This window comes from Ciconia boyciana, chromosome 2 (genome assembly GCF_034638445.1).
Source record: "Ciconia boyciana chromosome 2, ASM3463844v1, whole genome shotgun sequence".
NCBI lineage: Eukaryota > Metazoa > Chordata > Aves > Ciconiiformes > Ciconiidae > Ciconia > Ciconia boyciana.
The window spans coordinates 38,643,999-38,670,279 of NC_132935.1; the positions used below are offsets into that span (position 1 = coordinate 38,643,999).

Sequence of the window (26,281 nt, forward strand, 5' to 3'; positions counted from 1 at the left end):
TTGCCCTTGTATTTGGAGGGCTGGGCCACTCTGCTACTTGGCAATACCCAGTGAGGTGCTACCTTGTCCTCCGGAAGTCAGCTTTTGTCTTCCTATATTAAAGGATAAATCTCTATCTGGAATGGCTTCCGGAGAACTTAAAAAAACCCTGCATGCTGACAGTAACGCTCCCTGAGCTCTCTGCATGAATATGCTGCCAGCCTGCTGTAATTAGGTTGGAAGTTGTGAACATTATCCCCTTTCATTGTTGTGAAGTATCATTTCAGACGGCCACTGGAGATAATATAAGCGCCAGCTCCATTCCCTCATTATCTCCTTGGGTAGCACCAGCAGGAGGGATCACTTGTGTTAACAACTTGCTCTCGCATCTCCTCGTGTCTTGTTTCGGCGCTATCAGCAGCCGGCAGCTGGGGAACACCTCCAGCTAGATAGCTCACCTCCTGGAGAACCAGCCTGGCCTAGCTGCTTGGGAAGCGAAACCCCGCCAAGGGTACACGCAGCTCCAGAAAGCCTGGGGAGTTGGAAGAGCAGGCACAGGCACCGTGTCGGCCAGGCCTGGCTACGGTGACTCGCGTGGGCAGACGTCGGGGGCCAGAGCCCGCATACCCACGTCTGCAGGGGATCGCTGCCGGGGAGGACGCGCTGCCTGCGGTGCTGCTTGAAAACCTCCATGCCCAGGAAGCCCTCGGGGCCCACCCCGGGCACTCAGACCGGCCCTGCACAGCAGTGCGGAGGTGCAGGCGCCCCTTTCTGTCAGCCCTTCGTCGGCGGCAACCTGTGGGAGCTCTGCCAGGCAGCGCTGTGGGGGCCGGGGAACAAGGCCCAGCGGCAGCTCCCAGCGCCTCGGCTTCAGGCAGCGGGAGCAGCCTCCCTCCCCGGCTGCTTGCCCCGAGGGACAGGTGACACGGGAGGGAGCCTTGCTTCAGCATTGACGCCGCGGGGGTGACAGAAGAGGAATATATATGTGGGGGTGTCACCTTAAACACAGCAGCCTGCCCTTCCCCCACACCCTGAAACAGGAAGCGCAACAAGCGCCTGCAGAGCGCCCTAAGTGTGTCCCTCTCGGCTCCCCTCCTCCGCGGCCCAGCCGGGGGAAGACTACACTTCCCAGAAACCCCGCGGGGCGGTGCAGCCGGCCCGGCTCGCCCCGCCCCCGCCCTCCCTCTGCCGCCTGGCATTACGGTCCCTGTAGTCTTCGCGCGCTCCTCGTTCCCTTCCCCACGCCGGGCCTTCGCGGCGGCGAAGACTACCGTTCCCGAGTGCCCCTGCGGCGCCGCGCCTGCGCCGTTGGCGTGGAAGTGCGAGAGGCCGTTGCGTTGCGGGCAACGGCTAAGGCAGCGAAGAGGCAGTAAGCGGCGGCGCCGGCGGCTTCCGCGTTTGCCGGGGGGGGCAGGCGGGGGTGGGGGCGAGGAGCGGCGGCAGCGGCGGCGGCGGGAGGGCGCTCGGTGGATGGGCGGTTGGCGGACGGCACCGGTGGCGGCGGCATCTGTCAGGCGCTGGAATCTGTCAGGCGCCGGACGCTAGCCGGGGCGCAGGGGATGAGCCTGTGAGGGCGGCGGAGCGCGGGTGGGGGTGAAGCCCGGCCAGAGCAGAGCGATGTCTCAGCCTCAGCAGCAGCAACAGCCGCCGCCGCCGCCACCGCCGTCTCCTCAGCAGCAGCCGCAGCCGCCGCCTCCGGCCGCCTCCAAGAAGCGGGACCGGCGCATCTTCTCGGGCACCTGCCCCGACCCCAAATGCCAGGCGCGGCTCTTCTTCCCGGCCCACGGGCCGCAGAGCAGCGGCAGCATCGAGTGCACGGACTGCGGTCAGCGCCACGAGCAGCGGCAGCTCCTGGCCGTGGAGGAGGTGACAGACCCCGACCTGGTGCTGCACAACCTGCTGCGAAACGCCCTGCTGGGTGTCAGCGGCGCTGGCCCGCCCCGCAGGAACACCGAGCTCGTCAAAGTCATGGGCCTCTCCAACTACCACTGCAAGCTCCTGGCCCCCATCCTGGCCCGCTACGGTATGGATAAGCAAACTGGCAAAGCCAAGCTCCTCACAGAGATGAACCAGGGAGACATCTTTGACTGCTCCCTCTTGGGTGACCGCGCCTTCCTCATTGAGCCGGAGCATGTTGAAACCATCGGTTACGGAAAGGACCGCTCTGGCAGCCTCATCTACCTGCACGACACCCTGGAAGACATCAAGAAGGCCAATAACAGTCAGGAGTGCCTCATTCCTGTCCATGTGGATGGAGATGGCCACTGCCTCGTCCACGCAGTCTCGCGGGCGCTTGTGGGCAGGGAACTGTTCTGGCATGCTCTGCGAGAGAATTTAAAGAAGCATTTTGAGGAGAATCTGAGTCACTACAAGGCGCTTTTCCATGACTTTATTGATGCAGCAGAGTGGGAGGACATTATCAACGAATGTGACCCTTTGTTTGTTCCTCCAGAAGGTGTGCCAATGGGCCTTAGGAATATTCACATCTTTGGTCTGGCCAACGTGCTTCACCGGCCTATCATCCTGTTAGACTCCTTGAGCGGAATGCGAAGCTCCGGAGATTATTCAGCGACGTTCCTCCCTGGTCTGGTACCTCTAGAAAAATGCATGGGAAAAGATGGCATGTTGAACAAGCCGATCTGCATTGCATGGAGTAGCTCAGGACGTAACCATTATATTCCTCTAGTTGGAATAAAAGGTGCTGCTTTACCTAAACTGCCTAGGAAGCTACTTCCTAAAGCCTGGGGAGTTCCTCAAGACCTCATCAAAAAGTACATCAAGTTAGAGGAGGACGGTGGTTGTGTTATTGGCGGAGACAGAAGTCTGCAAGATAAGTACTTGATGAGGCTCGTTGCTGCAATGGAGGAGGTTTTCATGAGTAAACACGGTATCCATCCCAGTCTTGTAGCTGATGTACATCAGTATTTCTACAGAAGGACTGGTGTAATAGGAGTCCAGCCTGAAGAAGTCACTGCAGCTGCCAAAAAAGCAGTGATGGACAACCGCCTTCACAGGTGCCTCATCTGCGGGGCCCTTTCAGAGCACCATGTTCCTCCGGAGTGGCTGGCTCCTGGGGGGAAACTCTATAATCTGGCAAAAAGTACCCACGGCCAACTAAGGCCTGACAAAAATTACAGTTTTCCCCTGAACAGTTTGGTGTGTTCTTACAACCCCACAAAGGATGTGCTGGTACCAGACTATAGCCTGAGTAGTTTGACTGCTTGTAACTGGTGTCATGGTAACTCAGTGCGCCGTGTCAGAGAAGATGGATCTGTTTCATATTTGGATGGAGACAGAACTAATACTAGGTCTACAGGCGGCAAATGTGGCTGTGGATTCAAGCACTACTGGGAAGGTAAAGAATATGATAATCTCCCTGAAGCTTTTCCTATTACTCTGGAGTGGGGTGGAAGAGTGGTGAGAGAGACAGTCTACTGGTTCCAGTATGAAAGTGACACATCTCTGAACAGCAATGTGTATGATGTCGCCATGAAACTTGTGACCAAGCACTTCCCTGGTGAATTTGGTAGTGAGATTCTTGTTCAGAAAGTTGTCAACACCATATTGCATCAAACTGCCAAAAAGAACCCTGATGATTATACCCCTGTAAATATCGATGGTGCTCACGCCCAAAGAGCTGATGATGTACAGCAAGGACAAGAGTTAGAGTCACAACTTCCAACCAAAATTATTTTGACTGGACAGAAGACAAAAACTTTGCACAAGGAGGAGCTGAATATGAGCAAGGCTGAAAGAACTATTCAGCAGAACATTGCAGACCAGGCTTCTGTAATGCAAAAACGGAAAAGTGAAAAATTGAAACAAGAGCATAAGGGGCAACCTAGGACTGCTTCTCCTGGGGCTGTTCGTGAGGGGCCATCATCTGCACCTGCTACACCAACAAAAACCCCGTATTCTCCAACATCTACAAAAGAAAAGAAAATTCGAATAACCACAAATGATGGGAGGCAGTCAATGCTTACCCTAAAGTGCACTACCACCTTCTTGGAACTACAGGAAAGCATAGCGAGAGAATTTAATATTCCTCCCTATTTGCAATGTATTCGCTATGGCTTTCCTCCTAAAGAGCTTCTGCCTCCCAAAGAAGGCATGGAAAATGAGCCTGTTCCTTTGCAGCATGGTGACAGGATTGCGATAGAAATCCTGAAAGGTAAGGAGGAAGGCAGGCAGTCTGCTTCAGCACACTCGGCCCATGCTGTGAAGCATGAAGATGTAGCTGTGACTAGTAAAATCTCATCGAAGGAACTGCAAGAGCAAGTTGATAAAGAGATGTATTCTCTCTGTCTTCTAGCAACACTAATGGGTAAGGCTGACTTCAATATACTTAAAAATTGTATTTTTAAGTAGAAGATAACATTTTACAACTGTAGTTACATACATCTCTTTGTGTTTTTTTTTTTTCTTTTCTATAACCACAGAGAAGGTTAGTTCCTTTATTCCTCTATTAGAAGAACATTTAACGTGCTGTCAGTGATTTGTTGAGTGTTGTGACTTTTAAAAATGTGTATATGAGATACTTGTTCTTTCTTTGCTATAAAGTCCTCTTTTTAAAATTGCTGTTTAGAAGTTGTTGTATTTCTTCTTCTATCTGTCTCTCTATTTGTTTTTCCTGTCTCTCATTAGGCACACATCTGATGTGTATGTGTGTGAGCCACATGCTCTTTTTTTTCCTACATCTCCCTCAGGTTTCAGGAAATAAATTCAGAGCAGAGGTGAGAAGGGGACGCTGAATGTCTGCTCATTGGAACTTCGAGGACCAAATTGTCACCTTTGTAGTAGGATAAAGTCCTGGCATTTCTCTCCACAGGGCGTTGTGTTGGTTTAAGCAAATCAACACAACATTGTATCCTTAGCTAATCTGCTAATTTTTAAGTTAAGGTCTGGTCTTTTTAAAAAGCTGTGAAAAGTATTCTTCCAGAATGTAAGCAGAGGAGAAACTGAAAGAAGCTAAACACAGCTTTGAATCCCAAAGGTGGACATAGGTTTGCAAAGCTATGCTTATAAATCATCAGTCATGTAAATCTGACTCACTGTTAATAATTCAAGACGAAAGAACTTTTCCCAGGTGCCTGTGGCTTTTATTTTCATATTTGGACTCAGGAGACTTGGACCTTCACTTGTGTACTTTCTTCATTGGGTTTCACAGTTCTTGCTGCTTACTGGCAGGAAGTAGAACAGTAATTATCATACATTTAGCTCTATGAACCAGTTGAATAGTAATGTTTACAGGTTTTTTTGTGGGAGTCTTCTCTTTTGCTGGAGGGATTTGGTGTGGCTAAAGCATGTGATGTTTTAGAAATGAAACTATTACATAATCACAGAGTGGTATGTCGGAAGTTCATCATGCAGAACTTTGATTCTTTTCCAAGGCTGATTGTTTACTCCCATGTCTCTTGCAAGATATCGTGCTGAATCACTAGCCACCTCGTCACACTGACATTTACACCGCAGTTCCAAAGTGCAGGAAAAGGTTAGGTTTAAAAGCTGTCTTAATTTTGAGATGAAGCTTAAAAGAGTGCTTTCCTGTTTTCAGGAAATACTCCTGAAAATGTATTTATTGGTTTACAAAAAACTCTGAGGTGCTTTAAAAGTATCTCGGTGACTTCAGCATTAAGGAGTGTCTCTCTTTTTTTTTTTTTTAACAAGTATTTATCTATAAACTGTGAGCTGATCTTGTACTCAAGAATCCATTTTTGTCTTTGACTCTCATTGCTGTTAGACTCTGCTTTTGAAGCACAGGTTAGAAGAGAATTTATCTCGCCCTTCTCTGACTGCATCCATTTTGCATTACTAATAGAAGTCAAAGCGTCAGCAAATGATAAACTAACCAGTTATAACAACTTATGCAGCTACTGAATAAGATGCTATTTTTATATAATCACTTTTCTCATCAGGGCTTCATTTTCCTTCAAAGATACTCGTGGAAAAACTCTAGACAGTTGACTACTTACAATTGTGATTTTTTCAATGGCGAAGCAAACTGCAAGAAACTTCTTAAGTCCTTGCACTTTCTTAAGAGTATTGGGGTGGCAGTTCCTCAAGGTGGCATATTCAGCCTTTCTGGGACAAGAAGCCCCAGTGTTTTTCAGTTACGTTTCTGTACTGCTAAAAACCAGCGCTGCAGAGTTCTGAGAGTCAGCTTATCCTGCATGCTCTTGCTGTAACTTTGTTCTGCTAAAAGCATTCATCTAATACAGTCAGATTAGACTGTGTAGAGGGGAGATGCTATTGAAATAGCAAAGCATGTCTGGCCCAGAGAGCTTTTTTTTTCCCCCCAACGCCCATAGTGAAAGTGTGTCTTCAAACATCTATAACTATTCATTCTGGATGCTTAAAAGCTTTTCTTTCATACAGGGTCTCTTGTAGGCTGACTTGATGCTTCTTTCATATTTCAGTTACTAGAATTTTTCTTTTCTGGTCTCAGCTAGTTAACTTATTAAAATTTTAGACCATGTTATTTCATTTTTATGTGTAAAACTTAAAAATAAGCCTTGGGAAATTAGATTCTCTAACTTCTGGACTACTTAGCTTTACAAAAAATCATGTATAAAATGTTTTCTCCCCGACTTTTGTTTAGCTCAAAATACAGAATTCTATAAGGAAATTACTAAAGAACTTCTAATTTTACATTAACATAGTTAAAACATTATTTTTTTAAACTGATTTTATATACACCCATGCAGAAGCACTCTGGATACATGCAAGCCACGTATGAATCTGTCTTGATGGGTTTGTTTTGCATTGATGAATTTGTCAGTGCACAAGAAATCAAAATAGCCAGGTTTAAATTAAATGTATTAATTGATACCAGGATTTGCTTGGATTTAAACAGCTTGTTTTTAAGCCAACTGTAGTTCCCTGTAACCTATGTTTATCAACTGAGTTTTTGATTTGTTTTGCACTTCTGTGTGTCTTCTCTGCTGTACAAAGTGATGATCTTGGGCTTCTGCTGGAGTAGGTTAGTCTGTACCTGCTCTTTTTCGGCAGTGTATGAGGCATGCTTGTGGGTAGGATAGTCTTCATTTGTTGCCATACCTTAATGTTGTGGGGCTGCAGGAATGTGTACTGGAGTGGGAATAGTGCGAAGAATGTCATCTCTTTGATAAATGTAGTGTCTTGAGGGAGTTTTTAATCTAACTAAATGATCACCCAAATTAACTTGTGACCTATAAACATCTTACTCCCATGGTAAACATAACCAAAACAAACAGTAAAACTCAACTAGCAACAAAAATGTGCAAACTCAAATGTAGTTTAGTTGAATCACACACAGTAGTTCCTCTGATCTGGGAAAGTCCACTTGTAATTGTGGGGTTTTTTGGTGTTCCAATCTGAGATCTCTTTATCAAAACAGCATTGTTAGTTTGTATTTCTTTCAGTGGCTGATGCTTTTGTTTTGTAAGCCCTGCTCTCCGTACTTTACTGGATGTAGTCCTTGTTAGTGTTGCATAAAAGGCTGTCTAAACAACGATGCTCTTCTGGTGCAAGGCTTGAAAAATCATGCCTGGAGTGAACAGGGAATCTTTCCTTGGAGAATGCCACTAATGTGTAAAACTGGTCTTCTTCTAAAAGCCTGGTCATTGTCTTGTGGAAGGGAAGGGAATCCTTCAAATAAGAATGGCTTGCTAGATGCAGCAGTATGGGAGTCCTTAGTATGGAATCAGCCACTGTGTGGCTGCTGGCTGTGGCCTCCCCAGGCTTCAGCAGACTGACGACTGTATTCCATTACTTATCAGTGTTGTGGTTATTTTGATTCTTGTGGGCAGTATTTAAACCATCAGGAAGACTTCAGCTTGCTGCTGCTTGGGGGAAAATGAAGAGCCACAGCAGTGATGCTCTGGAGCCATTGTGTATAGGGATGTGTATTTCAAAATGTAAATGAGAATAGGGATGCAAGGTAGCCCTGAAGGCCTTTTGAAACAGCAAAAATGTGAGAGAGAGTGTTATCAGCAGTAATTGTCCTCCCTCCATACAGCTGTTTGAAGAAGAGGGAAAGCAGTGGTAATAGCGGGGAGGAAAAGAGAATGCTCCTTTTAATTTTTTTTTAATTATTATTTTTTTTTAGTGGGTCAGTGAGAGCTGGAGAGGAGCTTCAAATTTATTAGCAAGTGAGTAGAGAGGAGTTATCAGGATAAAGTCAAAAGACAAGACCTCCTTCTTCAGGATGGAAAATAAGAAAGATGAGTAGTTCGTTTTACTTGGATGTTCTTGCTAGGAAGTGAAGGCCAAGTCTGTGAGCTTGATGTGCAAATGAATGCAATGAACCAGAGCATATATGGTTCAAGGGAATGCATTTAAAATGAGTCAGATTATGTAGGTCTCCTGTCTTTAAAATGTCTAAAGACAAAACACGATGAAGATGCACTGTACCTTTTAATAGAGAATGGGGACTTGAATAACACCTGAAGTGGAGAGGTGAGCGATGGAATCCTTCTGCTGGGGGGACAGACGAGCAGGGGAGTGTACAGAGCCCCGTGCCTGTCGGGGAAGGGAAACAGAAAAGTTGGAGGGTGGCTTGAAGGGTGTCAAAGCGTAATGTAGCACATAATGCCACGGTCACGAGGGTGAAACATTTTCTCACCTGAGGTGGGTGGGATAGGAGAGTAGCCACAGTTACCTTGTGGGATACGTAGTAAAGAAATGCAAGGAGGGATTTAGATGTGCCCTATATTCAGTATGTGGAAGCTATTAAAAATAACTTTTTACTTTTATTTTGCTCTTAACAGCAAGCGAAGAAATATTGGTGGGTAGTATTTTACAGCCTCACACATTCCAGCTATCTCTATTCCAAGTAGTAAGTGCATCCAGTTAACTTTAGTTGATGATTTACAGTCTCCAATTTTAATAGAAAATTGAGATACATGGTTATTGAGATTTTGATGCCTAAAGAAGGGTGAAATTTCTATTTAAAGTATCTCAGTATGTTCCCTGAATGTTTGATATAAAGTGGGAAAAGCAATTTTTTTCTGAAAATATATATGCATAGTAGTTGTTTCTGCATCAGGAGAATGGAATTTATCAGTACTTTTTGTTTGCGCTGCTTTGACAGCTACCTCACACGTCACTTCTCTGAAGCAGGTAAGTGGTTAGCAAAATGAGGAAAAGGGTATAGGTAAAAATGGAGATTTTTAAAAAAATTAACTGATTTAGCAGGTGCTGTTAGGTCACTGATATTCTGTCATTGTAACCCAATTTTTCTGTTCTTTATATTCCTTTTCTTACATAGTCTAGTTTGGTTTTTTTTTTCCCCTCTCAGTGGCATTTAAAGTTGTCATATTTCAATGCCATTTTTGGCATCTTTGAAAAATGTCAGTTACACAGAACTGCTGGGGCCTCACAGTTGGTATTTTGTTTCTAACTCTCAAGAAAAGCAAGGTACAGACAGAGCTTCTATGCAGCTGCCCGTGTGGATGTTTGTATCTCGGCTACAGTATGAAGTCTGCTGTATGGCAGCTGTGAAACTGAGATTTGATTTTAGAGAAGGTGTAGGGATACAGAATTGATGTTTTAATGTGCAAGGGTATGTGCTTGAATTTTGGAAGTGTGTTAGTCATTTCCTAGTTTTATGTTGAAAGCATGGTAGGAGGGGAATGGAGACTCATGCGTAGGGCCTGGCAAAGAACCAGGAGCTGCAGCTTGCATCAAATCAAATTTGGGAACCTTTGTACTAGAACATGTAGGATATTTGACTGCAGATGATGGTATGTTTTCCTGAAAGTTTCTCAACGTCCTGGGCTCCTGTTCTGTAAATTTGCAATAAGAATTCAAATTCTTAATTGCATAGAAGAGAGTGAGGATTCAGCTTTTAATTCAAGGAGTTACATTTTCAGCCATTGTCTATAATGTTAAAATATGACTGTTTAATTCTAATGATTGTGTTTGATTTTTACAGGAGAAGATGTTTGGTCTTATGCAAAGGGGCTTCCTCAATTGTTTCAGCAGGGTGGAGTATTCTACAGCATAATGAAGAAAACAACAGGTATTTTTTGGTTTTGTTTTTATCCCTTCCTTCCTCTGTTTTCAGGTCTCTAAAATTGTAAATAGGTATTGAGTCACTTGTAAGCATAAATATATTTTTATTTTATTACCATGGTACATTTTCATTTTCATAATATTGTAGAGCTCCTTAAGCTCCCTCAGAGAGCCTAAGACTGGGGAATCTGACTAAGACTAGTTCATTCAACTTAAATCTCTTCCTTTCTGAAATTTTGTCTACAACCATACATCTCCATTTAAACTTCCTGAATTGTACAAACAACTTCAATAAGTCAACTGATTGGTGTTGGTTCCCCCTCCCCCCACCAAAGATCAAACAAAGAGAAGATCATAGGACCCAATCCTGTTATACTTTAAAATGCTTACTGGATAAGCAGTTCATCTTTCTAGTGTGCTTCTTAGTAGCTATTTTATACAGGGGTACTGCACGTTTTAAATTTAAATGGTTGGTTAAATCTGTCTTTCATATTCCTAAGACTGTTGTTCAAAAGCAAAGCTATCCATCCCCTTCTTGCATTGATAAATGTCGCATCTTGGACTATGTGCAGAATAACCAAGCAAGTAGAGTATATTTGATTTTTAGACAGCTTTACAAATACTGCCTACAAAGAATAACATCTGTTTCTTTAGAGAAGAAAGTACTAGTCAGTTATTTTCTCTCATTTAAAGTTTATTTTCTTATTGAAGTCTTTGCATTCATAGTTTAGCTCTGGTGGTTTCTTCTATAATAATGATTCCTTTGCTGCTTTCTTACTGTTTGATTTCTTCTTAGGCAGTTTTATCAACCTTAACTTAATCTTGATTATTTCTGGAAACAGGTATTTTACCATGTAATTTCTGTTCTGTTTGCAGTAATTAAAATGCGTGGTATACTCAATGCCCACTACCTCTCACTGAATTATTAGCCTGGGTAATAGAATTAGCATGCAAGTGTCTTATAGCAGATCTGTTTCCTTTTAGTTTTCTTTCTTTTACTATGCTTGTACAGTAAAGACTGGTGTATTGTTTGTGGCAAGTGAATTAGCTTAAATAGTGCCTGATGGAAAGGACATTTTGGACTGATTAATGACTAGCCAGAGTTGAGAACCTGAAATGAATCCAAGGGATTTTAACCCAGCTGGTCATTAACTCACAGAAAATGCCTGACTTAAAAGTCATTTTTGCCAACTGACAATGTAAGAACTAAGGCTGTGGGAAATGCTGTTCTATATTTGAACATTATTGCATTTCTGTGTGCGCAGGTGCACTACCTTGGTATGTAGAATTACTATTTCAGCATTAACATACTTGCATGATTTTAACATTTTATGAACTACTAAATTTCCAGATTAAACAATTACAGTGTGCAACAATCTAACTATTTTTTTCACTTAAAGAAGCTTCTTACCTATTTGTAATGTTTTAGTTGATGTAATAATGCAACTATTATACTGGACATTTGGAACAAAGCTTTCTGTCATGTGTAGGTACTACACATGAAATAGGTACTAATAAATTGAAATTTGATTTAGTAGATATTTTTTAAGATCTTATTTTGAGATTTCAGGATTGCAATTTCAGAGGCAGTTTTGGTCTATCATAGGAGCTGTTACAGCTCTCTTTTGCAAATGAAGGTTGTGCTGGTAAATTATGTAGTTACAATACATTCTTCAGGCTAAGTTAGAGGTATAGGTGTTTGGGGTTAAATTTTGTTCCGTGCGTGTTTTGGCTGTTTGCTTATTGGTTCCCATGGATATGTAAAGAAAGAAGCTATATGTTTGAAGTTCTCAGAATAAAATCTCATGTATAGATGCTCTGCAACTGTAAAAGTGTGTGAATCAGAAGCTGTGGAGGATGAGTGAGATTGGTCAGTTGGTTCATCAGCATAAAAACAGTTTAATAATGTTTCACATTATTTGAGTGACCTTTTTCATTGATGCCCAGAATACTTGTTTTGACTCCATTGTATTTGATAACGCAGAAATAGGATTTGCTTGTTGTGTTTCTTCCCTTCTGCATAATTTCTAGTGTTTTTCTTCAAGAATTGTAAGAGAATATGAAGAAAAATCCAATTAATTTACCTATTCCTGGCACTTTTAAAAAAGTGCGTTTTTTTATCATAGCTCTCCTTGCATAGCTAATAGAACTGAAGAGAGTTGTTGCAGCCAAGTTTTCATCTGCAGAGAGCTTTTAACTCACAGAAAGCTGTTGTCACTAAAGTGATACCTCACTGCTTTTACCACAACCTATATGGAGCAGAGTTGAAAGAGTTATTTTGTATTTTAGGATGATAAACTGGAAAACCAAATGTTGCCAATTTTTGACAGAGAGCAGCTTCAGAACTTAAATTTGTCTAGTGAACTCTCAATTTTAGCAGATCAGTCAAATTGTAAGTGGGACAATGAAACAAACAGCAGATCAAAAATATTATCCCTCGTGTTTGTTTTGTAAAGGTTAGTAGTTATAATCTCCAGGACTACTAAACATAGTAAACTTGAAACACTTCGGTTTATCTAGCAACACTTCCGCTTTGAGAAGAAGGCAAATAGCAAATTTGAAATTCCTCAGACTTAGCAGCAGTTGTACATCCTGAAATCCTACTACAATTCTAACTAGTATGGAAGTGGTCTTAAATAGTACTTCTCCAGATAGGCAGTGATTTGAAATGTGCTCCTTGGCAGTTTTCTGGGGGGGTTTTTTGATTGTTTGTTTGGTTTTGGGTGGTTTTGGGGCAGAGGGTGGTGGTGGTAGTGATGGGATTTGGCTTGCTTTGTGTTACTGCAAGCATATACTATTTCTTTAACTTCTGTTGTATTAGAACTGCAAGTCCCAGCAAGGTGGTTGTTTTACCTAGTAATACTACAGTCCTGTCTCTTCATTAGAATCACCATAGAAGGCAGCAGCATCTTAGGGGTATACTGTGATTGCTATCATATGGCATACAAGCCTAAATTGTTTTTCTTCCACAGTAGTAAGTCTCAGTGTGTTTGTTTTTACATACTTGATGCAATAAGTTTAAATACAATAATTACTGTGTATTCAGAGCATGCCTTAAAATATGTTAGCACTTCAAATAACTTTTTCTATCTTTATAGGTTTGGCTGATGGCAAGCACTGTACTTTTCCACATCTGCCTGGTAAAAACTTTGTGTACAATGCAGCAGAAGACAGATTAGAGCTGTGTGTGGATGCTGCTGGGCACTTTCCTATTGGTCCTGATGTTGAAGAGTTGGTTAAAGAGGCCTTAAGTCAAGTGCGAGCAGAAGCTACTTCAAGAAGCAGGGAAGCAAGTCCTTCACATGGAATGCTGAAGCTGGGTAGTGGTGGAGTAGTGAAAAAGAAATCTGAACAGCTACATAACATAACTGCATTTCAAGGAAAGGGCCATTCCCTAGGAACTGCATCTAGTAGTCAACAACATGATCAAAGAGCCAGGGAAACACCACTTTTAAAAAAGCATAGCACAGAAACGGACTTCAGTCCTTCTGCTAAAATTGAGCCTTCTGTATTCACAGCTGCTTCTGGTAACAGTGAGCTTATCCGAATTGCTCCGGGAGTTGTGACAATGAGAGACAGCAGGCAGCTTGACCCCACTTTGATTGAGGCACAGAGAAAAAAGTTGCAGGAAATGGTCTCTTCTATTCAGGCTTCAATGGATAGACATTTGCGGGATCAGAATACAGAGCAGTCAGCATCAGTTGATCTATCTCAAAGAAAAGTAGAGGCAGTGAGTTCAACTGCTAAAACTGGGAGCTTTCAGGCTGGCTTACCCGAATCGTTTTCTGCACCAGGTGGTACTGAACACTTGAATACTGAATCAACTGATGGTAACATGGTGAATTCTGTGGGAACAACATTCCCTGCGAGGTCTAAAGCACAAAAGGGAAATTCTGTTGAGGAGCTTGAGGAGATGGATAGCCAAGATGCAGGAATCACTAATGCAACTGAGCCAATGGATCACTCTTGATAGGTTAAAATCTAATAAGGGTAGAAGAAATTACTGTTCAAATGTAATGTTTATTGGCTGGGCCACACAAAGTGATTAGTTATTAAATCTTGTATGTATGTCAAAGATTATATCATCTTATTCAGTGCATGATAAGCAAGTGTGTGATTGGCAATAGCTTTCAATATTACCATACTGCTGCCCAGGCTGGCTCTGTTACCTGTAAATTAGTTATTAGGAAATGCACTGAGATGAATATCTGCTGTAAATGTGGGTTCTTGAAAATTCTTTGTAATTTTTAATTCCTTAAAAGTCTTAAAATTTAAGCCCATGCAAGGTTCTTACCATGCTAGTTTAAGGTTACTGGAAAGGCTAGAACAGGCAAAACTAGAAACGTGACAAAGTTAATCCTGTCCCAGGTACTTAAATCCACTCAAAAATACACTATAAACATGAATTATACATACATTTCAAAAAACAACTGAAACTGAACTTATGCTCAATTTGATAATGCAGCATATACAGTACTTTAATTACATTGTGCTGGCACTTCCTCCAATTTAAAAACTTTTTCATTCATACAGCTGTATACGCTTGTCAGAAATCTTGGAATAAGTGTAACTTTAGTAAACTCTCTAATTTCTGCATATTGTCAGTTTAAGCAAGTTAGAAAAAAGGCTACTTAGTGTATGATGAAGATAAAGTGAATGTGGTGTGGTTATGCATGGCTGTCTGAGCCAACACAACCATTTTGGTGCTCTGTTAGTAAGTGATAGCATGTTTTTATTTCCTCCCAAATACTGAGCTGGTCAGATGTTGTACAACTTTTAATACAACTGCAGGAGAGAAGGAGTTGGCAATTGCCAGAAACAACAAATGTTCAATGGCAAATCCATTTCTTTTAAAAGACTTTGATTACTAGCATTGGTTAGTAATGGCAAAAATTAAATAATGGCTGTCCTCTTCAGAGCAAATTAACAATTTATTGGAAGGAAATGACTCTCTAACATACATTATCCTAAAGTGTTCAGTGATAATTGAGCTTTTGGAAGCTCACTGTTTACTCCATGGAAACAAGGAATACATGCCGTTTCAGTGTCTATAAAGACTGCCCACCTCTCTTAGCCTCACTTCAGTTTGTGATGCAGATTTCCCTGCATCAGTGGTAATATAGCTGGTATCCACTTAAGTAGCGTGTTCATCAGACTTGCAGTGCTAGTTCTTGAGAAGCAGCCATTGTGCTTGCTCCCTAAGGAGGGAATGTGTATCTGATACTGCACTTTTGCTTCCTATCTTCATAGTCATATTTAAGTGCACTATTGTTGCTTCCTCTAATGGTAAAATTACATTGAATGGATGAAAGATGTTAATACAGCTTCAAAGGAATTAAGAGCATTTAAATATTGAAGTCTGTGTTTGTGCACATGTGGGTTTTTACCAGTTCACAAATGTTGTTTGTATTGTATATGTTTGTATTCAGAAAAGTCTCCTCACTTTTTACATTTCTAATCACTTAAACAGCTCTAAGCATTAGTATGATAAAATGTCCCATGAGGAAGGATTTATTTTTGTATGTAAAAATTAACTGAAGCAAGTCACTTAAAGAATAGCCCCCGTTTTGTCAAAGTAAATTAAAATGCCTCTGTTGGTTAACTTTTTATGTAGAGGGAATAAATATTTTACGATTTAGTACACTACTTATAGGTAAAAAATAAGAATCACCTTTTCACAAATAAATGAAAAATTTTAAGATCCTAAATTGCTAACCTGTAAGTTAGCAATTTGGAAGCTTGGAATGTATGAAGTAATTTGGCTCACCAGAACTGACCTTGCTGATGCACTGATTAACTGGCAGGGCTTATTCAATGAGAAACAGGATGCACATGCAGCAGCTGGAAGCTTGCCATGACTTCTGAAAACATTGTCTCCCACGAGTCAGTCTAGCTGTCTGAAGGCTACTTCTGTATAGAAAATGTTGAGTAGAGGCTTGTGCTTTGTCACAGTGTGAGGTTTAGAAACGTATAGCAGTGGCATGTTCCTGGGAAGGAGTTTAAGTCAGGAGAGGCTGAGGGGCAGGAATCTCCTGGATCTCTTCCATTTTAGACAAGGTAACTATCACTTAGACATTTTTAACCTTTTCTTTAGAAAGAGAAGTCTTCCTTGGCTGAAAAAAATAGGGGCAGTGTATATGAGAGAATTTTAAGTTTGAAATAAATTGAAATATTTATTGCACATCATCCTTATTTCAAGAGAAGTTGCTTACTTCTTTCATGCCTTTCTGGTATGACCACAGAAGTTTGTGTGCCTTTTACTGTGTCAAGAGGAAGGCTTGGTTTAATTTTGGCACACTTCCCATTTCATCAGTAATTTGACATTTTCCTTCTTATCTAAATTGAAATAGACACAGATAATAGCTCTGTTTGACTCACCCTTAGTGTCATCTCGGGTCCACTCAAGTCATGTAGATCAGAACTCTCCAGTTCCTAAAACAAAATGGTCTCAAAAAGGAATGGTAAAATGGTGTCAAAATCACAAGATACGCTGATGTGAATTCCTCTGGTGTAAAGCAGGATTGTGCATATTTCTTTGCAGTGTTCATATTTCAGGTAGCTTTCTCATGCATTTAAATATCAGTGGTTTTGAGAAAGATGGCTTTTGATACTCTTAAGTGAAGCTAAACATCATCTACATGCCGGTGAGATGTGTAACTGTACAGGAGAAGTGAAATAAAGAACACTGAAGTGTAAGTTTGAACAGATGTTTCATTTGATTGCTAGCAGTGGGTGCAAATGTAAGTTGAGGCAAATCTGTGTGCCTGTTGTAGGAGCACCCGTGTGCTTATTGGATTTCCCTGTTAGAGTCAGGAAAATGGTGGTGGGGTACAAGGGCAGGGAAGACGTTGACTCATTGTGGATGTGAAGCCCTTTCAATAGGACTTCTGAAATGGCATAAAGAGTGTCCCTTTCTCAACAACCCCCAACTTCTTACTACTGAATTGCCTCTGGACTTAGGCTGTGGTTCTAAATTATTTGAGTAACTGCCTTGATTACTTTCTTGTCTAAGGGCCAACCACCTTCTACACAGTGTCTCATGGCAAAGACGACTTAAATTATTTGAAAATCCTAAATTTTACTATGGCTTAGTATGTATAACCTAAATGGGAGATGATTACTGAAAATACAGGCCCAGTACAAAAAAAAAAAAAAAAAAAAAAGGAGAATGAACTAGATTGCTGATGAGCATATGGGAAACCTCAGGAGAACAGATCAGTTTTCCAGGCAAATGCAAGATTTTTACTACTTCAAATGGCTGGCTGCTTAGTAAGGTTGACTTCTTGATACTGCTGTTTGTAATTGTTTGCATTTCAGTGAGGGAAAATAAATAGCTTTTCAAATGAAATCACATAAATATATTTGGGATACAACAGGCATACTTTCAAGACCAAAATGCTTAATTTACAGTCTTTCAAAAAGTAGAATCTATTGTCACTGTCACAAGGTTAGCAGAGTTGCTTGCTACTTTTTCAATGCGCTGAAAATGCCAGCTAATAAAATTCATAGTATGCTTACAATTGGGAGAGCGATGCTCGATCTGAAATGTATGAAAAATGAATGATTTAAGAAGATGCCACTGTTATCTCTTCATTTGTTTGGCTCCCATTTTCAAATAGCAGAATCTACATGCTTTTGTGAAATAATAATAATATGAAGTTGATAATTCTGTTAAAAAAAAAAAAAACCACAACAGTAAGTGGTTTCTTTGTTTTGCTTGTGGATATCAGTTTAGCTTCTTAAAATTGAAAAAGTTGCTAAGATCTTTAGAATGCAGGATTCCCTCTGAGCCCTTATGCCTGCGGTTGAGCAATAAAAGGTTGAAACAAGAGTGGTATTTTCAGAATTATTTTACGTTTAATGAGGATTATTGCCAAGAAGTGAAAGAGTGCACTTTTAGGAGGGAATGCTATTTAAAATGTATAAATAAGAATTAAAATAGTGTATATATTTAGAAAACAAATCTTTTTAAACAGTAAGTGCTTTACATGTTGAATTAAAAATAAATTAGCATAGAAACTATACCATCTTCACAGTACTGGCTGTTATCCAGCACAGTTTGGTTTGTTCTATTTGTGATTGCTGTACTAATTATATTTGATTTTTTAATCTGTAATGTAACAATAGTGTATTATAACAGTATATAGTGTACTATACTACACTTCACTGTACAGTATTTGGAATTTTCTTTGATTGCTATATTAAAACTATAAGTTAAAACATCTGCTTTGGTTTTATAAGGTGCAACTTTTATCTAGCCTTTCACACATTAGCCTGTTTAACACTGATTTGGCTACAAAATGAATGAGTTGTAATTACATTATCTTCTGCATTATACTTGCATACATGAATACTAGTACAGAAGTTGAAAAACTGGTACGAATATTAGAAAAGTAAACTCTGATGTCATCCATTTTGCTTTAGTTATGTTTCTGTTTAAAAGAAACTTTTTTGAAAGAAAAACTCTTTATGGAAAAGTTATTTTGACCTTATACCTGTTCTGAATATTTCATTAAACACATAGGATCTTTGAATTTGAGAGATTTTTAAAACAGGTTTTTATATATTTGAGACCACAATCTGAGATCTGAATCTTTTTTCAAAGTTGTCACCATGAAGAAGGTGTAGAAAAATGCTGACCAAGTCATACATGACATTTAAGATATCTTGCAATCTGTGGTTTGAAACGCTGGCCAAAATGTATTTCAAAGCAAAATTTTAATGCATGCATGTAATACGCAAGTATGAATAGTATAATTTGGAAGACCTAGGCTTTTGAAAATTTGGCAATACTCAAAGATGAACATACTGACAACTACTTAAATTATCTCTGTGTTTTTTCCACCAGCTACATGTGGTACTTCATTTCAAAAATTGACTGTAATCATAACTTTTGAGCCTGAAAAGAAGTCATAAAACCCATCTGCAAAACTCTGTGTTACTTCTTCCTGTATTTATTGAAAGGTTTTAATTCAAAGTGTGCTAGCATTAAAGCATTCTTTAAAATGATAGGTGTAAATATATGGAGTTAATTTTGATTGCATGTCATATCATGAAGAAATGAAAATTATCCTTTGGAACATTTCTATTTCAAAGGCTTAAATGCTTAATGCTAAGCTAGAAATTTACTCATCTTTATTAATGCAGTGTTTATAATCTGAGCCAAAACCAGTACTGAATGTATGAAGCAACCAAGTTAAGAGTGCTTTCGAAGTGTTTTCATTTTTCTTCTGCTATTAATTGTACAGCCTTAATATATGTCTAAATTTTTTTTAGATTGGAGTTGTTGGGTTTGGTTTTTGGTTTTTTTGGGGTTTTTTTGTTTTGGTTTGTTTTTTTTTCCCCCTTAGGTATGTCCCTAGCAAATCTGTTCTAACATCCCTGCAAAACCCCAGCTTCCTGCCAGAACAAGACCCCTCACAACATAATTTTCTCCCTAGGATCAGGGTGAGAGTGAACCTTGGATGTTCATCAGCATGCGTAGTGAGTTGTGGAGGGTGCTTTTGGTATTGCGAAGAGTCAATTCAAACATGTATATTGACTGCAAAAGTGAATAGAAACTGTGTCACTTTGCTTGATGTGGAGTTTATTTTATTGAGGCTTTGATATATGTTGGCTTCTACTGATCTGTGATGTTTTGAGTTAATGATAGATAAAGTAGTAGTGTTTGGATCCATGCTAGACTTGATGGCCAAGCTGACATTACAGAAACCTGGTTGCCACAACTGATTTGAATGGGTTATTCTAATTTGAATTACTTAAATTGATGTATGCTGGGTGATTCTGAACATTTATTAATGCCATCAAAGGCATTAGGCTTCAGTGTAAGCACAATCTCTGTTGCAGTAACTTGCAGACACTTTAAGAGGCTTCAGAAAAGACTATTATTCTCTGTTCTGTTAATGAAAGGCATTGATTTGATGATTAAGAGACTGCTGCACAGACTTGTATTTGGACTTTATCCACCTCTTTTTTTAAATGACTGCCTAATTTTGTTTTCTTGTCTTGCTGGTAGCAAATCTAATTTTACTTCTAAAGTGATGCTGTAGATCTGGACTGGCTCTGTGCTGTTTGGAAACTTGTATTCAACAAGTAAAAAATTAAAAGAAAGATGGCAGGTGGATGGAAGTTACCAGAAATTAGAAGAAGGTTTAGAAGGTGCTATGGTTCTTATTAGCCAATAGTCTGTGGAGCCTGGCTGTGTGAAATGCACAGTCATTTCTTACAAACCTTTAAGGCATGGTTCAAGCAACTTCTTTCAGAATAAGAAAACTTGATTTTTATAGGCTATTTTGTCAACTCAGTATATAAGATTTTCTTTAAAATGAAGCTTCTTTCAGATTGTCACATTGTTGTATAAATGTAGACAGATACTTGCCAGATGCTACCTCCTAATCCTAACCTCTCTCTTCTTTCCCACATGCATTTGTGCAGACTCTCAAATCCTAAAGAGGTCTCTTCTGATGCTGGGCTAGCTCTCCTGTTTGCTTTTCATCTGCCATTTGTACTTGTATACTGAATCATTTTTACCATGGATGCTTTTGTAAGCTTATTGTCCTCTGTTTATACTGCTGCTCTAAGAGACAGTAAGAGGCAATAGATAAATTATGCAATTTCACACAAATTAGACTGATTTTCATTTCTGTGAAAACCTTGTTTGACTTCCTCCAAGATCCGTATGTATGGGACAGAAAGGAACGAAGGGAGATTCCTAAGAGAGTGGAGGACTTGTGGGCATATTCAGGAGAGGGAAGAAGATACACGAGGATTTATCAATGATTCTAAAAATCACCTAGTAGTTCTGTAGGTCAACCATGTTTTGTGTTGTTCCACCTCCAGGGTGATGAGCTTTAGAAGCTGCAGTGGCTCACTCTAAATCTGGGGATTTCCCACATCCACCTTTCTTTTCTCCTAGGAGCAAAAGCTGCCAAATACATACTTTTCTACCCAGTGGGAGAGAAGGGGTGAGACCTCACCAGTTGTTGCCACATGATGGTGTAGGGTTTGTGGCAGCAAGAAAAAAGCCAAAACACACAGAAAAGGCAAGGGCCTAACTTAAAATTGCAGGGAGTGAAATAACTCCTATTTCTAACTATTTGTATGTTCAAATCTGCTCAAGTGTTGCTCGGTACATACCCAAGCCCTACATCTGAACATTGCACATACAAGCATACTACTTTTTCCCCCACTATGTCTTTCTTAAAATAAGATCCTTCTTGTCTTCCAAAGGCAGATGCTGGAAATAGCAATTAGTTTTGCAGACAGCAGGAGGGATGCAGGAAATAAGGGTCAAGAGTACCTGCTTCCTTTTGCTTTCAAAATAAGAAAATTCAAGGCATGGTACAATGGAAGAAACAAAATACCAGTATTTATTTCTTTGCTCCCTCTGTTTCTCCTAACCTTAACTTCTTATCTACCCTGCCATATTCACCAATGTATTTTTTTGTTTTCTTCGCTGAATTTAAAGTCAGCTGAGCTACCCCAGTCCCTTCTTAGTTTGGAAACTTTGAACTATCTCAGGTCTCTAGTAAGCCAGCAGCCCCCAAATCCCCAGCTATCTGTTGTCTACTCTGAAAGTCGTTAATGTTTTGGATCTTTCCAACCCTAACCCTGAGGGTTTTGAAACTCTCATAAACGTGCATCCTTGCACAAACTCAGAACATACATTTGCAATAACTAAGGACCTTTCATGGACACTCATTGCTGACTGCAGAAGTGGAGCCAGGATGGAGGTGTGCAGTCTTTTGCATCTGTAAGCACTCTCCGCTCTCTCTCCTCTCCTCTCCTGCTGGAATTCTGCGGGGCGTGGGAGCAACACTGCCTTGAAAAAAGAGGTAAACTGCAGTTGTGCAAGCAGCAGAGGCCAGCATCTCTGGGATTGCCGTTTGTGATACTGGAAAATTTGTCTCCGTGACTCCTGTTATTGTAATCAGTGTTAGGAGTGGGAAGGAGAGAGTCTTGTTGGTAGTTTGGAAAGTAGGGGATTGGAACGCTATTCTTTTTATGAAGTGTTTTTTATTTTGGGGGTAGAAAGTCAAGCCAGTGCTTTCCATTTATCACCAGGACACTATTGAACTGACACTGTTTGCTTGAATCCAGCTCAAGCTGCTGCTGGGACACTTACTGCTGCCTGACTACCATTTACCCACCTGACGGTTTGGTTGGCCCAGCCTGGCTCCGACTGCTTTACAAAGCCCTTGCATTAGAACTAATTGTTTACTCCTGGCATTGGCAAAATCTAAGGATTAAGTTGACTTCTCTTGCATCTGTAGTGATGACTTTCTAGGACATAATTCCAGAAGAGCGTGGGAAAATGTGTACTGCTAATACCTGATTAACAGGTGGCTTCTAAACGATCTCTTCAGTCTCCAAAGTTGTATGTATGTTTGTGAAAGGAGTAAATCCTTTTTTTAAAACATTTGCATGCCTGACCAGAACTAGTAAAATTATTCCTCCGTGATTTCCAAAATAAACAAGTGGCATTTGAGAAATTAGTAAAGTTTGTTAATTGAGATTAATATTATAATCTAATCTTGCAGCAGTATCATTATTCTTTATTGGGAGAGTTGATAGCGAGATCATAGGTAATGTCTTAGTGTAAATTTGGGAATGTTTTTTTCCCCCTTTGATTGATTCAAGGCTGTTCCACTTTTAACCCATAAAAAGTAATCTGTTTGCCCATCTAGTGCCTCATATAAGTTAATACCCATGCCATTGAAACCATAGGTGAAGTGGTTGCCAACCAGAAACTTGTCTCTCCAAAAGAGTACTATCAGTGTAGCTGCCACTGTACTTGCATAAGTGAGGCTTAGGACTTGGTTTATAAGTGACAGTGTCCATCAGAGCTGTGCACTGACACCATTTCCTCACACTCTGTGCAAGAGACAGCGTGAGCTCAGCATGACCTCAGTTTCTTCTTAAGCCAATGACAGCTGAGGATTGCCAGAAGCAGGGATGCAGAGCAGCTCATGAGATCTGAAATATAATCTCATCCCTGAGAACTACAATTGTTCTACAGTAAGTAACTTGTTCTTTGTGTACGTGCCTGAGCAGATCCTAGTGTAGGTCCCTGGCAGGGCTATATCCCTGGAGCTGCTTTATTGATCTCCTGAACTTGGGAACTGTGGTAGTTTTTTTCAGTCCAAGGCTTGATCCAAAGGCCATCTCAGAATTCTTTGAGTAGTCATACAGCCTCCTTGAGAAGCCGATATAGGCTGCTTTGGGAATGTGCAAGAGGATGTTTTTTGTGCACAATTGTCATGGAGGTTAATGCACTAGTATAAATTCTAATCCTGTCCAGATATACTCAATTATTTTGATATTTTTGTGATATGGTAGTCTTTAAGCCTTACATTTCCACCCTTCCTACGCTAGCATGAATAATGTAGACCTGTCAATATAGTAAAGCAAAATTAATGGAATCACAAAGTACATACAATTCTTCTGTGTCATGGTTAACAGGCTGAGTTAGAGGTATTAGCAGTTTTTCCCCTCTCCAAAAGGCTGTATAAATAGATTGAGTCAAAGTGCACAGAGCTTGCTGTCTCTTCTGGGTGAAGTGGTTGATCCTGTAAGACTTAGTATCTCAGGAAAATGTTGTAAGGAGCATTTAGAGAGAATTCCAGCAAAAGCAGATAATTTTCAACAGCCATGAACAGAATATTGCCCTTCAGAAACTTTGATACTAAGAAGTTTAAAAAAAAGCAAAAAAAAGACTAAGTGACTCTGAAGGCACACAGCAAGTTGAAATTGCTCTGAACTGCAGCTTCACTGAACTGACTGTGACATGACTCAAGTACAAATGACGAGCTGGGATCTTCAGTACCGAGACATGGAGCAGATGCAGATAATAATGTGCTGTCCATATGGAGAACTATTTTAATTTAAAAGAGTATCCGGTGAGTATCCTCGTGTTCTTCATCAGGAATTTCTCCAAACATGGGGAGGAAGCTCAACCCCCACAGGGCTGATGCAAGCAAGATCACCTTGGGTGCTGAATGAGTGGTGCTGTGACATTGAATTAAGTCAAGTAGCTGGGCTGAAGACTTGATGGATGCATGTGGTTTTGACATAGTTGGTGTTTCTGCCAGAGCAGAGCTCTGAAGATTATAGTCACTAGAGGAACTGGTGATACGGCATTGAAGACTGCTAAAAGGAAAGCATCTGGTAAAAAACCTGTAAGCTCACCTACACTGAGCTTGGTCTTTATTTTAGCAATCATCACGTGTTTCTTTTACTGTATCGACCTTAGTTCTATGAGACTGGCAGCAATTGTCTTTGAGTTGGGAAACTGTTTGCTGAGGAAATAAGTCACTTGTTTTCTGCAATTCAAAAGACTAATTCCTGAGTTTACCTTGTAGGAATTTTGCTAGATTCAAAGGTTGAAGCTCTCATAGCAAGAAGTCAGTTGCGTGCCTTGTTGATTGTCTGTGCCAAGAATCATCTTCACAAAGACTCTGGGTTCCTCCATTGTAAGATTTCTGAACAACCTACAGGGAGATCATTTAGGATAGACTGAGTATTCTTAACTTCATGTCAGTGGTGTTAGGCCCTGTGCCCTCTGGGGAATATCCTTGTATTGCTTAGTAGTCCAGATAAATGTCGAACTGGCTGCCTGAATTCACAATGAGATTCTGATGAGCATAGCAGCAAAGAATTGTGAACTTCTGCACATGACTTCAGAGTTTTTCCATCATTTCAGCTCTGTGACAATATGAAATGGGATCATGACTGGTATTTTTTTATTAATTAAAGGCTTTGCCAGGGAATAGATGGAACTCTCACAGAATTGGAGCAGTAACAAGTGAGCCTGGTAATATGCATATGGTCTTAACATATGGACAAATAGTGTGGTACCTTCATACCACTGCAGCTGCGTGAAATTTTTTGAAGTGTCGGCATTGCACAGAAAGGGACCTGTTTCCCAGCAGGAACAGACTCGCTCGTCTGCCATTGGTTAGGGTCATAATGAATGCCTAATAGAATTTTTTTCCCTGCAGATCAGCAGGAAGCTTAGCAAGAAGGAATAAATAACGGGGCAAATTACAGGATCATCCAGGGTACTTCGCCTATCAAATAATCTGGGTAAGACTGTGAGTGAGTGTCCTGTCTTTGGAAGTGGGATGCCCACTGCTGTTAGCACTTGGGGAACACTACAAAAGCCAAGCAGGATCCAAATGCCAATAGGTGGTTCTAGTGATGTTTGGGTTTGATTTGTCAGGAGACCCAACTAAGCGGTCCCAAGGCAATGGGGAAGTGGCAAAGTGCCACTGGAAGTATGCCCGCTGTGACTCAAGGTCCATGAGCTTGGAGTGATGGTGACATTTGCCTCATCCTGCCACCCTGAACCTGCAGAAGTGTCTTTGCACCTGGTCATGTTCTTCAGGTCTAGGCTGGAATCGAGCTCTCCTTTGTCCTTGGGAAGGACAAGCAAAAGCAGAAAGGAGGTCTTGCATAATGGGACTCAGATATTGCAGGCTGGTGAATGTCCTACCAGAAGTCTACTGAGGCTGAGCCTGATGGCTTGTGGGCCATGACAGCCCTGATGTGATGGGATGGGATGGGACAGTCCCTGAACATGGTGGCATTTGGGGGAGACGTTCCATATTCCGCTACAGAGGCAGACTGCTAGTTTGTACCTTCTTTCTTAGGGATGCTCTTAAATGAACAGTTGGAAAAAAAACTTGTAGGGTCTCTTCAGAGACAAGTAGCTAGACATCTGGCTTGGTTTTGTGAAGTTACTAGAAGCTGAGAAGAGATGGAAAGGGGGATGCATCTCCATCCTTTTTTTGTCATGTATGCGCACAAGAAACTTGGTACATTAGACCTTGTCACATAGGACAGTAATACATACAGGATTAAAAAAGAAAAAAAAGTGAGGTGTGTATGTGCTTACTGATGTACTCCAAGGAGAATGTTTACTGGATGTCATAACAAACTGCATCTTTAGATTTTTTTTTTTTTAACAACAGGACCATCAGTACTTATTAATTTAGTAGTTTGACTCAGCTAATGCTTTCGGGATCTATTTCCTACAAAATAAGAACACATGTATTACTGTGGGAATATACAAGAAGGTACTTGTTTAAACAATGCTATTTTTATTTCAGGCTCCTTTCACTTTGAATTAAATATAAATGAATGCTAAAAGGTGACATTTCATACCTTATGAGGCTGACGACACAAATCCTGTCTCAAGGTGGCTTTTATTCCACATACTTTTTGATTACAGCTTTTGTAGTTCAAAGACTCCTGTCAGAGCTTTGATGTGGGGAAACCTGCTGTGTTGTCATCTCTGGATACTAGAAGT

General features: G+C 40.8%; 1 protein-coding gene across 1 annotated transcript; it reads left to right on the forward strand.

The window, feature by feature from the left end:
- The first annotated feature begins 1,394 nt into the window (after positions 1–1,394).
- Positions 1,395–18,194, forward strand: VCPIP1 (valosin containing protein interacting protein 1). Its single transcript, XM_072852394.1, has 3 exons — positions 1,395–4,303; positions 9,893–9,979; positions 13,071–18,194. Exons 1-3 carry the CDS (start codon positions 1,597–1,599, stop codon positions 13,940–13,942), a joined length of 3,666 nt encoding a protein of 1,221 aa, XP_072708495.1. The 5' UTR covers positions 1,395–1,596; the 3' UTR covers positions 13,943–18,194.
- Positions 18,195–26,281: the final 8,087 nt, after the last annotated feature.

Bases quoted from the DNA above. Each gene is read 5' to 3' on its own strand.
- VCPIP1 (XM_072852394.1), top strand. From the start codon at position 1,597: ATGTCTCAGCCTCAGCAGCAGCAACAGCCGCCGCCGCCGCCACCGCCG. The intron at 4,304-9,892 runs GTAAGGCTGACT...TGATTTTTACAG, and splicing joins TCTTCTAGCAACACTAATGG to GAGAAGATGTTTGGTCTTAT. The intron at 9,980-13,070 runs GTATTTTTTGGT...CTATCTTTATAG, and splicing joins CATAATGAAGAAAACAACAG to GTTTGGCTGATGGCAAGCAC.